Source organism: Petaurus breviceps, unplaced genomic scaffold (assembly GCF_028583685.1).
Source record: "Petaurus breviceps papuanus isolate PSGF00001 unplaced genomic scaffold, PetGlider_PUasm1.0 90842, whole genome shotgun sequence".
Taxonomy (NCBI): Eukaryota; Metazoa; Chordata; class Mammalia; order Diprotodontia; family Petauridae; genus Petaurus; species Petaurus breviceps.
Genome location: NW_027187358.1, coordinates 21437635 through 21451225, shown reverse-complemented (window position 1 = coordinate 21451225; position 13591 = coordinate 21437635). Strand labels below are relative to the sequence as shown.

Genomic DNA, 13591 nt, shown 5'->3' with positions numbered 1-13591 from the left:
TGCTTGCATGTTGTGATGATGCTGTTGAGCATGAACTAGAACCAGGTGGTGGCTTCATTGGCTCTTTAACCCTTTCTTACCTCACAATACCTAGGGATTAGTTTGGAAAACCTCAATCTGCTATCATTTAGAGAGGCATTACATATTCTTTCTTGCTTCATGGATCATGGGAGAAAAACAACATTTCTTACCTCCATAACTATTGAACACCTGGACACCAGAACTCTTGCCACCATGACCTGTCCTATGGCTAGACCTTGAGACAACAGTCTTCATCTCTGGGACTCTTAACTAGCATCAGAGCCTCACACATCAAGTCTTTTTGCTTCTAGTAACTCAACCAAATCTAGTACTATTGTCATCAGGCATGACCTGGTAGCAAATGAGCACTCCAAGCAAGGAATTTCCTGATTGTTTATTATCCCTCAATGGGACAAAGGAATTTGAGCCTAATGTGAGTTCAGTAAGACCCTTTCACGAAGGATCTAAAGATCTGGGTTCATCCTGATCTTTCTTTTTCCATAGTGCTGAGAGGGAAACTAAATGACACCATGCCTAGCATAACCTGTTAGGGAGGGAACTTCAGCCAAATGCTATTATTTTCCCAATCCTATGACTAACAAACTCCCACTTTTTCTTCCCTTCATCTCTGATTTAGAGTTTGGGGATTTCTAGGTGGAAACTACCTTACCCATATTCTAACTGCATTTCATTGATCTTTCTCCCTCATACCTCAGTCCTCCCCGTTCCTAGTCTAACCTGTTATACTCTTCCACTTAACAAATTCCCCTTTGTCTTGGAATTCTCACATTTTTTTCTTTCATCTTGTACTTAGAAAGACCCGGCTTCCCCCAAATGAGAATTCCTGACTACTTTTCCTTATTCCTCTAAAATACTAGACAAGTAGAAGGCATAGGCATACTACTTGATCCTTGTTTCCATTTCCAAACTCTTCTTTTTAATCAAGTATTAAATGCCTGCTATGTGCTAGGTAAAAAGTACAAAGAATGAAACAATCCCTATCTACTTATCTATGCCTAACCTCTCTGCTGACTTTCAGGCTCACATCTCCAACTGCCTATTAAATATTAGAACTGTGTGTCCTTTAAACTGTATGTCCTTAAACTCAGCATGTCTAAAACTGAACTCATCATTTTTTCCACCCACCTTCAAACTCATGGTTCCATGCCTTTCCCCTATATGTGGAATGTACTTTCTCTTCACTTCAGCTTTAAACTCATATTTTCCTTCAGGGTTCAACAGTATATCACTTTCTCAACCAGGACTATTTTGACAAACCCTGCTTCCCTGTTGGTAGTGTTCCCTACCTCTGAAATTATTATGTATATATTTTGTCCCTTTTTGGTCTACGTGAATATCAGGTTCTTGGGGGCAGGATAGAGTTTGTTTAGTTTTGTTTTCTTATCTCAACTATTTAATTTATGATAGGCACTTATTAAATGTTTGTGGAACACATATTACCAAGTAATAAATAATCACCATGATTTAGTGTCATGTAAAATTAATTATACTGTTATCAAATGGCATCCAAAATATACGGCATAACTACTGTGTTGGTGATTTACTGAATATCACAGTTGAAGGTTATTTTTTGAATTACAGTTGATAGGAATATGTATTATTTGGGTATCTCCCAGTTACATAATAAAGTGGCATGTGCTGGGTAACTTACTGACATCTTCATCTCTAGCCTCTTCACATGAATTAGTTTATCATATCATTTTTCCCTCTTAGGAGCAATGGACTCAGCTGACAAACTTTTTACATACTTGAGTTTCACATAGAATTTAAACTAATTACTTGCAACATCCAGATCAGGGGTGGGGAACCTTTCATCTTGGAAGGCCATATTAATATTTAGCTATAATCAAATAAGGCTGCATTCAAGAAACTTCAATTAGATATACTTTAAAAATGTACATTATTTTGTAAAACTCTACTATGTACTTAGTAATTTAAAAAAATGAAAACTAGTTGTAATTTTTAAGTTAACTAACCTTTTAATGACTTTGTTGTGTCTGCTTTTTGTTAGAAAGCATTTGTATATTTGGTTGCATCATGGAGGTCTGCTGTTTCAGTTGATCCTCTAGATGGGTATCAGTCACTTGTGACCTTAAGGGTGTCTTGATTTGGATTAGGTAGGAGAATGTATATTTGCAGCAATAAATGGTTGAAAAGCAAGAAAGAGTTTTTTGGGCATGTTAATGAAGGTGTGGGTATTCTACCGCATTTTTCCATATTTCGGTTGGATCTTTCTTAGCATCAGATAACGACTTAAAGTGTCATCTACTGAGAGCTTAGTCAATTCCATCTGTAGTACTTTAAGTATCTTGGTGATAGGTGAGATTGAAATGTTCATTTGAGTGTGATGTCATGATTCCCAGTCAGTGAGTGAACCTTTCATTGTATTCTCCAATTAATAAGCTTATAACAGCTGTGTAGTCTTCAAATTATTTGCATATGTCATCCTGCTCATCCATGACCTTTGCCAAATGGGGAAAATGTTCATCTAAAATTTCCTTTTGAAGAAGCGTTTTGAAAAAAAGATAGCTTTTTTGAAATGCTTGGATTTTTTGCCACAGATCATATAAAGACTGAGTTTTACCTTGCAAAGAAATATTCAAGTTGTTTTGATTTGACATATCACACAGAAATACAGCATTCCTATAGAAATCTTTCAGTAATTCACATTGCTAATTCTGTTTTTCATAAAATTTAACCACCTGTTCTTTCAGAGATAAAATTTTGGCTAGTATCTGTCCCTGCCATTGTCAATGCACTTTAGAATGATACAGCAAATCCATACTGAATACCTTATCGTTCAACTTTAGTGTGTTATGAAACTAATGGTGCCATGATGCCATTTGCATGAATATAGTTAACGATACTTATAACTTGTTGCAAAGTGTCACTTAAAATAGTAGCTTTAGCACAGAGATTTTGCTGCTGCAAGATACAGTGAAAGGAAGTGTGAGCATCTGGATCTAGTATAGATTTTTTTATCTCTGCAATAAATCCTTCACATTTTCCTGTCATGGAAGGTGCAACATGGCATACATTCACACTAAATTTACCAAATTCTGTCCAACTTCACTACATTTATCTTTTTTAAAAAATTTATTTATTTACTTTGAGTTTACAACATTCAATTCCACAGTCTCTTGAGTTCCAAATTTTCTCCCCTCCTCATCCTCCTCTCTTCCACCATGGCGGCATGCAATCCGATATAGGTTCTACAAATACCTTCACATTAAACATTAGTCAAGTTGTAAAGAAGAGTTATAACCAGTGGAGTGAACAGCAAGAAAGAAGGAATAAAACAAAACACAAAAGAGAGAGAAAAAGTAGTTCACTTCAATCTGCATTCAGACTCTGTAGTTCTTTTCTCTGGATGTGAATATCCCTTTCCATCCTGAGTCTTTTGGAGTTGTCTTATAACCCTTTCATTGCTTAGAGGAGCCAACATTTATCTTGAAAGTTGTTGGAGATATTTATTCTTCATGTTCTGTTCAGAAGAGTTCTCAAAGTAACTCTTTGTAGCGAAGAAAATCTTCTGTTATGATCCAAATGAATAAAACCTGTGCTGAGTCAGTATTGTCAGTTGACCCATCCAAAGCAATTGAATAGTATTTATTTTCCTTTTGAAGGATAATATTGCAATTCCCAATCCTCATTAAAAATCTGTTTTCTTCCTTCAGCTCTTTTTTGGTCTTCTTTGACATGATGGGCTGTTAAGCAGACAAAATTTTAAAAATATTGTTGAGCTGTGCAACTGTTCACAAATTCCCCTTCAAACAGGAACACAGTGCACCATTGTCAAAAGCAGATAGCAGATTGGAGTACTTAAGTGACCCCCATAAACTCTTGCCACCCAGCCTCATGCAGTAGTGGCACCAATTAGGCAGGGGAAGTTAGAACTAAATAATGAGGGTAGTAGATGTCAATTTAGCCCTTATGGCTTACTAATGTTTTAATTGTGCCAGTTAATCTGGGAGGATTATTTCATTGAAATTTACTTTATCCTTTGGTATTTTAAATACATTCATTGAAAAAATAAAATAAAAATAGAAAAACTGAACAAAAATGTATTATTAAAAATAAAATAATTTGTTCTGTAAAATTTTGGATTCAGTCAAAAGGCCTCACTTACTAACCTAGAAGGCCACATAGGCCTTAAGGCTCCAGGTTCCCTACCCTTGATCCAGATAATATGGACTTGGAAATTTAAGTTGGTGTTATATTGTAGTCGTGATTTTGACTCATCACTGAAAAATGATTTGTTATAAAAATTTTTAAACCTCTTTTTAGATGATACTTCCTCTTCATAAATCCAGGGTCTTTGGAAATTTGACTGCTTTTAGGGAAGAGGGTCATTTGCTTTTTTATTTGTTTTCTTCTATCAGGGAGTTTGTAGGCAAAATATTACTTTTTCCTCCATCTGTTTTGTTTTACCTTTGAAGAAAGTACAGTGGTAGCTTTTATGGTTTTCCTCATAAAAGTCAGGAAGAGCTGTGAATTTATTCATTCAGGGTTATTTATAGAAATGTTTAGCTGTAATTATTTTTTGTAAAATTTCTTTTAGATATTAGGAATTTATTTAATGTATTTAAGCAAATTAAATACTGGTTTTTAAAAAACAAGTGACAGTTTTAGCATCTTTTGAGTGTTTATTAATATTTCTTGGTATGTTTAATAAGTAGATTATAATGCAATATAATAAATATAATAATGCAATATAATTAAACTGACTAAGAAATCTTTTATTTTGTAAATTGCTTCCTGTTGCATATAAAATTATAGATTAAAGATTGGAATTAATAAAGAATTTAGTGTCATGTGGTAAGTGACCATAGGAATCTTATTTATTTTATTTATTTATTTGGAGGGCGATTGGGGTTGTGACTTGCCCAAGGACACACAGCTGGTTTGTGTGTGTGTGTCTTAAGTGTCTGAGGCCAGATCCAAACCCAGGTTCTCCTGACTCCAGGGCCGGTGCTCTATTCACTGTACCACCTAGCTGCCCCAGGAATCTTATTTTAGTAGTATTAGAAAATGTAGTCTTAGGAGGTTTTAAATTTTTTTCCACTTAACAAACATTTTTCCTCACCTATATTCTCTGGTCCCCCATTAGAGAAAAAATAATTCTTGTACCAAGTACACAGTCAATGAAAAAAAATTCTCACATTGTCTGTACCCCAAAATACATAGATCATACAGTTCTTAAAGAACAAGGCATGTTAAAATTTCATTTTTGTTTGTTTCTTCATCATAATATTAAATAGTATCAGAATGTAAGCATAGTCTTATTTTGATTTTGTGAAAATAGTTGAAATGAAGTTAAATAATGCTTTAGTATAGAGATAAGAAAGGTGATTTATCGAACTCATTTTTATGAGGATGTTCATGAGGTAATAATATTCCTTTGTAGTCACATATACTGTAAAATGTAGTTGATGTATTGATTTTGCTGAAGTGTTGGAGTTGGTTTTTTTTTAAACTTTTTTTTTTACTAAGGAAGGTTTTATAGAATAAGGGAATGAATAATATATTTGGAAATGAATGTGATCTAAAAAACAAAAGACATCAATAGAAAAAGATCATTTTTTCAAAGGGAATTTTTCTTAGTTTTCACTAACTTTAAAAGCTGGTTTTAGCATTTTTTCAGGAAAAGAGAAAACAAACTACTATAAATATATGACCTTTCACTGAAAAAATTTAACCTTACAAATTTCAAATTATATAATAATAGCAAGCTTATAAAGCGTTTCAACTTGTTCTTTATATTGTGACTACTGATGCCTCATTGATTAAAGTTCAGTTGTAATTTAAGATTCAGAGTTATGTATCTGAATTTAAGATCCTAGTTATCTTTTTTTTTTTTTACAGGAGACTTTGCAGCAGTTGATCATGATGTCTTTGCCAAATGTCTTAACCATTGGCAAAAATCCCTTTTCTGGTAAGTGTTAAAATTAACTTAATGTTGTGATTTCTTAATTTGTCATTGTAAATTCAGGAATGAAAGCCCATGTCTTGGAAAGTTATTATTGAAGAGAGATGCTGCTTCCAAATTTTTAATGTCTGATTCTAAAATATTATTCAGTCAAAAGTTTTGATTTTTCTTTTAATGATTTATGCAAAATGGTGAAGAAAAAGTTTTTTATATAGTTTTCATTATTTTCTTTGAGAGAATCAATAAGCATTTTATTAAATATCTGCTATGTGCTAAGCTGGGTGTTGCCATAGGTGCTGGGAATGAAAAAATTTTAGCATTTGTTAAATTTGAAGTATCAGTTTTAATCTCTGGGTACTTGAAAAATTATCAACTTCTTTTGTTTCTTTTGAATGTGGATGGTTATTGGATTCATTTGTTTTTCTAACCACTTCTCAAGTGAATAAATGAATAAAATTATTATCTTCCAAAGCAATAGTATTTGACTTGAGGCTTTAAACCTGTATTCTTCATCCCCCTTTTTTAAAAAAAAATTGCTCCCCAAACCATCCTTTAGAGAAGAATAATCATGTCTGATAAATAGTGTCCCAAGACTTTCAAGTTTGAACAAATGTCTTTGAGATAGGGATAGGGATTGATTTCATTGTGATTTCATTGGTTTTGGAAATTCCCAAGTGAGGAAACTTCATCTATCTGGGCCACTTCTCTGCAACTTATTTTCTTAAAGAATTGCCTTGAGTTCTGAGAGATTAAGGACTTGATACAGGTCACTTAGCCAGTGTGTGTCAAAAGTAGGATTTCAACCCAAGTCTTCTGGTTTTGGGGCCAGCTTTTTTTCCACTACATCACATCCACACCACCCTGAATGTGCCTGATTAATATCTGTATCTAAAGACTTGGAACATAAAAAGTTTCAAGCAGTCTTCTTCTTTTCTCCTTTCCTCCTCCTCTTCCTCCTCCTCCTCCTTCCTTCCTTTCTCCCTTCCTTCCTTCCTTCTCCTTTTCTTCCTTCCTTCTCCTTTTCTTCCTTCTTCTTTTTGTTCTTCTTCTTCTTGTTCTTGTTCTTCTATTTCTTTGCTCACTAATAGTTTGAGGCAACTAGTTATCTAAGTGAATAGAATGCTTGGTCTGGAGTCACAAAGTCCCGAGTTCAAATGAGATGTCAAATACTAGCTCAGTGATCCTGGGCAAGTTACTTAACCTCTGTTTGCCTTACATCCACATCTGTAAAATGAACTGGAGAAGGAAATGGCAAACAACTCCACTCTCTTTAACAAAAACAAAAACTCCATGGTCAGTATGGTCCATGAGGTCTTAAAGAGTTGAACTGATTGAACAACATCTGGTGATATTCATGAGAAATGAAAAAAGAGGAGTAATCATTAGTTCTTGTATAACTTCTTCCCTCTAAATATCATCTCTGTTTCCTTATCTTGTTCACTTTTCAAATCTATATTTTCTACATTATGCTTTGGCCTTTAGCTTTTAATTTTTCACTTTTAATTTTTTGTATTTTGACATCAAATACATATTTTGGATTATGCATTTATATATTTTATAACAAATATTTTTATTAAAAATATCTTTAGTAACATATTTCAATTTGTATCAGTTTGTCTTGTTATTTTAATTTTTAAAGGTGTCTAGATTTTAAAACAATGAGGTAGATTTTTTCGCATTAATGATAGCACATAGAACAATACACTAATAAGGGTGTTACCATATGTGAACTGCATGAGTGAGTTTTAGGAGGCTGAAAAGTAACAGTTGTATAAAACTAACATAGAATAAAATGTATTTTCAGTCAAAAAGTCATTGTATTGAGGTTATATTAGGTACAATAAATAAAATACATGCTTTCTTGTGTTACCTGCCTCCCTTGCTCACCACCAAAAAAGATGGGAATGCAAAAAGATTTCTTTTTCTTTGTTATATTGGCTACCTTATTCTATAGACAGGACCATTGCATTAATTTCTTATGGTTAGAAAGATAAAGCATAAAAAGTAAATATTCTTCCCAGTATATTTTTTACCCCTTGTTGTGAAGGTCCTAAAGGTTTTATAGAGGACTTATGCTGTTATTGGACAGCCTAAGTCTTGGAGATATGAGAAGCCTAACATAGGCAGTACTAGAGGGAGAAAAACCAGAAAAATAGGAGCAGTAAAACAAATCAGAAGACAATAATGTAATGGCCTTCTAAATGAGTGACTTAAGTTTGGGAGAACGAAGACCAGAAAATTCCAAGATTTATTCCTAAGAATTGAGTCTTCTTAAATCTACATTGTTTGTCCTATGTGGCAAGCAATTCCTTATCTTTATAGTTTATAGCAAGTCTCCTGATGTAAAGAGTCAATTTTATGATCAAGGGAAAAATGAGAAATACCAGAGCTACAGCAAAGATGATGATACTTCCTGTACAGTCATCAGTCATTTTCATGGGTCAGGTGTCATATGGAGTAGGTTAGCATCCTCTTGACTGTAACCCGACCTACCAGCAAAGACGACCTCCCCTTTCCCAAGACTCTCAGGGAGGGGAATATCCTATCTTTGACCTTTTAATAGGCTTCTTAAGTCTTGCCCCCTTCTGTGTAGAATGGACAGGCACATTCACCACTTCCCAACATTATTACCCTTTGGTTCTTTGGATATTACACACACACACACACACACCTGATCCCTTTGTCACTTTGGTGCTACAGGCCACAGTATTCCATAGTTGAGATTGTAAACCTGCCACACAGTATAGCTTAGGCAACTCCAAAGGATTCTGCTTGATCACACTAAGACTTAAGTTCCCTCTTTCTATTTGTAGTCATCTTTTCCAGTGTAGGAAATTGCTGCGGCAGCTAGGTGGTCCCCACTGAAGGACCCAGGAGCTCCTGACATCTCAAAATTCACAAGGCTAGGAATATTAGCTCAGGATTGCTCACCTATCCTCAGAGAAAAAGACACAATGAAAAAGCAAAAAGAAACAGAAAAAGAACTGCTCTGTGCCATTATATGTGCCCTGCCTACTGTGTGCAAGAAGTAGCCATTCCTGCCAAGAGAAGGGAAGGTAGCTGAGACTTGAGCTCTGATACTATAGGGAATAAACCAGGGTTGGGATTTGACAAGATGGAATTGGCAGTAGATAATAGAGTGAAGGATTTGAAGATAGAGGATAATGTAGAGTTGAATTGGTTTACCGAGGGATCAGTATTGGAAAAGGAGAAGAGTATAGCCAATATCTGGAAAAGAACTTGCAGGTAGAGGGATTGCAAGTCACCCTGAGGACAAAAAACAGGGTTAGGAGTTAGAATGGCAAAGGAAAAATGACATGATAAAATACAAGATAAAGGATTTTTTTTAAAGCAATCGGTGTTAAGTAATGCCCAAGGATAAAGGATATTTTTTTCCAGAATTTCTCACCATAGAAGTAGAACATTTGTGAGGTGATTGCAAGATCAAGAATATGACTATATGTAAGTATAGCTAAGGTGAAATAGAGGACTTAGGTCATGGGGACTAAGTGGATTGAAGAACTGGTTAAGTTAGGGTATTTGAGGGAACAGTAATATGTGTGTTGAAGTACCAAATTAGTAGGCTGGAATTGAGATAGAGAAAAGGTACTTAGCCAGGCACTGAACTCATTGAGGAGGGAGGAAGTTTATAGAATTTCCTGCAGGTGGTAGATAACAACCAGAAGGATCTGTATGAGTGATACATTTGGGTAAAGAAAACTCCAAAGGAGAAGTTTCTGAGTGATGTTAAGAGAAATCTAGAAGTGGCCGTAGAGACTAAGGATTATTGCTCTGGTACATACAACCAGTGATAGAAAAGTACTGGAAAGGATTTTGAGGGAAACCTAGTAACAATGAAAGACCCAGGATAGAAAGAGTGAGAAAGGAGAAGAGGTTTAAGATTAAAGAAGTTTGTTAATTATGGATCAGGTTCTGGAGGAGGGCACAGTGAAAGGAGAGAGTAGATCTAGAGAAGAAAGTTGAGGGAGTGTGGTTAAAGTAGAGGAGAGTGAAGGAGAAGATAGTTGGGGTAGGAAAATAGTGTTCATTGGCAGCTGGGGGCTCAATAGCACTGGTATGGAGAAGAGCATAATGGAATGGGACTATATTAATCACTGAAGAAGTAGATAGAGTATCAGTGGATAGAAACATGTTTGATGAGAAAGGTGGGCAATTAGACTCTTCACAGTCTTTGTATCCGTAGTGCCTTATAATAATAGGCACTTAATAAATGTTTAAGATAATATCTATATACATTTTCAAGTAACGTATGTATGTAGCATTATTCTGTGTGCAGAATATATGTTTACTTATTATTCTGTGTGTTATTGCATATTTCCTTGAAGCTAAATAAAAGGTCAAATTGACATAGAAAAGAAAAAAAAGTAGGAGACAATACTAGCACACATTATACATTGTCAGGTGCAGTAATTTTGCCTGTTTTTCTTTGTCACTTGTGCTTTGTTTAATCTGCTGAGGCCAAGGGGTTGAAATAAATTTGCTTTAAATAAACAAGTCTTGGGGGCAGCTAGGTGGCACAGTGAATACAGCGCTGGCTCTGGAGTCAGGAGGACCTGAGTTCAAATTTGTCCTCAGACACATGACACACTTACTAGCTGTGTGATCTTGGGCAAGTCACTTAATCCCAATTACCTTATCCACTCAAAAAAACAAAATAAACAAGGCATCAGTAAGTTTTTTAAATGTTGAATTCTTGAATTAACTTAGATTAAATTTAGTTGAGCCATGGAAGAAGCTAAGGGTTTTAATAGAGTTGAATCAAGAGGAATGCATTCGGGGATTGTAGGATAGCTAATGAAGAAGCTCAGAGAAGGGAGTTGTCATATGGAGAAATCTGGGAATAGGTAGTAGACTAGTTTTGCTAGAATGTAAGGTGTGTGAAATGGGATAATATGAAATGTCCTAAAGGCAGGTAGAAATCATTGGGGGGGAGGGGTGTCAAATACCAACTGGAGGAAATAGTATTCATCTTAGAGGCAATTGGGAGCCCTTAAGATTTTTCAGCAAGGGAGTAACATATTGAGTTCTGTGTCAAATGGATTTTGATTAGGCAACTGTATGGAGTATTGAAAAGGAAGGGGAAGGGAAGAGACTTGAAGAAGGTAGACCATTTAAGAAGCTTATTACAACAGTCCAGCTTTGAGGGCTTGAACTAGGGATAATTGCTGTGTTTGGAGAGAAGGGATGGAAGTGAAAATTGTTGAGGTAGAATGGACAAGTGTGGTAATCCTAGTCAGTAAATTCCAGTGGCTTGTACTCACTTTTAGGATCAAATGAAAAATCCTCTGTTTGATGTGTAGAACCCTACACAATATTCCCTCCCCTCTTTTCTAGTCTTATATATCTGATTGACCACCACATACTATATTTTTCATTCCAATAACACTCACAGCTGCCTTTTCACTAACTGTTCTTCCTCCCTTCATTCTTTCCTTTCTTTTTCTTTCTTTATTCTCTCTTATTTTCTTTCTATTTTTTCTTTCTCTTGTCTTTCTTGCTGTCTTCCTTTCTCTCTTGCTCTTCCTTTCTCTGTCTTCCTCTTTTACTCTCTTTCCTTTTGTATCTTTTTCTTTTTTCTGTATTTTTGGCTTTCGTTTCTTTCCATTAAACCCATTTCACTCTAGAGCTCAGAGATTAGACCACAATAGGTTCCTACCCTGTTGGGGTCCCGGTCCCAACTCCAGCCTTATCTTACCTTATACCCGGTCTTCGGATGTCTCCAGCTTCTTGTCTCCAAGAACTTACCCCCACAGAACACCCAGGACACGGAAAGTATGATGCGAAGCTGTTTATTCGGTTATAGCTTAACAGCACCACAAGCAAGCACAGGAACTAACTCACTTCCAGGCGGAACTGGAGCTAAGCAGGAACTAACCCACTTCCTCTCTCTCCCCAATTTATATGCCTTGCGGGGCCAATCATGTTCTTTCCCGAGTACGTTGTAAGAAGTCCTCTAAGCACTGCCACGCAGAGTATCACTCTCGGGTCACTGCGCCCAAAACTCCCTTTTCCCTGGTTGGTTAACCCCCAGGCAAAGCTGTCCCAACAATGTCCCTCAGAAAGCCACGTGCACCCCCTCCGGCTGCCCCCTTGTCACCTGTCATGTGGGAGCCAATCGTGCACTCTCCCGAGTGCAGGGCAAAGGAGTGTGTTAAGAGGAGTCCATGTTTATGGGGCACGCTCACTGCCACGTTGGCCTTTCCCAACCCAGCAGAGTTGGCCCCCACGACCCTGTGCTCAATGCCATGTCTGCCTTTACGGCCCGGCAGAGTCGGCCTCCATATCTCCAAGCCCCTGCCCCTCAGAGGTCACGTGCACTCCCTCTGACATCTTGTGACTGCCACAGTGGCAGTGTCTCTCACACTCGCGGCCCTAACACTACCCAAACTCCACTTAGTGGCTATATTTTGGGTCCTTTTGGCTCAGAGTGAATGTCAGTAGTAACGTTTCTCTCTTGACCAGCAACCCTGAGGATTTCCCCTCCCACTTTGATTTTTTTTTTATTAAAGGGGCCATCCCGTGACTCACTTGTTAGAGGACAATTCACTGAATGGGTGTTACCTCACTCAAAGTGAAAACCTGAAAAGGCCTTAACCTAAAAAGGCCAGGGTCTCCCATTGCATCCCTGAGCCATCTCCAGTTGTCCTTATGAATATCTGGCTACTGAACCCAGATGGCTCTGGAGGAGAAAGTAATGCTCGTGATCTTGCACAACTTTCACTCCCTCAAATCAAAATCAACTGTGACTCTTGTCATCATTTCCCTGATGTCATGGTCCTTTTTGAAAACGAAGGACAAACACAACAACAACTTCAGCATATGCTGTAAATCAGTTGTTTGTATGTAGTGCTTTGTGTGCAGTCTGCCCCATTGGACAGTGGATTCTTTGTGAGCAGGGCCTGTCTTTTGCCTTTCATTGTAACCCCAGCACTTAGCACTATGCCTAGCATGTGGTAGGTGCTTAATAAATGCCTGTCAATTAGTTGGCTAATTAGAATTTATACAGTTTAATATCACATGAAGCTTGTGAAAGCAGAGAAAGATAAGAATGAGTGTGAGTATCTTGGTGCATGGAATGACAGTGGTGCCATCAAAAGAAATAGAGAAGTTTGGAGGAGTGATATATTTGCAAATGGACTGATTTTTGCATATAGGATTAGGTATAAAAATTAGAATGAAAGTAAATATAGTCTAAACTTTAAAAATATTTTGAACATTGAAAGGGATCATGAATGGAAAAAGTTTCCTTGTTTGGAATTAAAATGCTCTTCTGCATATAATTTATCCTTGTATTCTGACTTTTATCTTTAAAATAAAGAAGATAGATATGGAAGATTAGAGAGGAAAGCCAGTCTGTTGGAGAAGTTAGGATGGCATGCAAAAGATGGAATAGAGAGCAAGAAGGCTTGGGAAGGAATTGTCTTTAGCAAGGAGGTCACTCTTCTAATGAGAAAGGTAAAGGAGGAGATAATGGGGGAAGACAACTGATTAATTCTTTTTTTTTTTAATTTTAAATTTTCTTTTTAAACCTTTCCATCATGAGTCTTTTGTAGTTGTCTTCTAACCTTGCATTGCTGAAAGGAGCCCAGTCTATCAAAG

General features: G+C 36.4%; 1 protein-coding gene across 14 annotated transcripts in view; it reads left to right on the top strand.

Annotated features, from left to right (window-relative positions):
* Window positions 1-13591, top strand: part of CCDC88A (coiled-coil domain containing 88A) — a 173670-nt gene that overhangs the window by 46653 nt on the left and 113426 nt on the right. For all 14 annotated transcript variants that reach the window (XM_069071745.1, XM_069071744.1, XM_069071743.1 and 11 more), the window contains exon 4: window positions 5908-5977. In XM_069071745.1, coding sequence (XP_068927846.1) covers window positions 5908-5977 — 70 coding nt within the window. The remainder of the gene's footprint in view (window positions 1-5907; window positions 5978-13591) is intronic.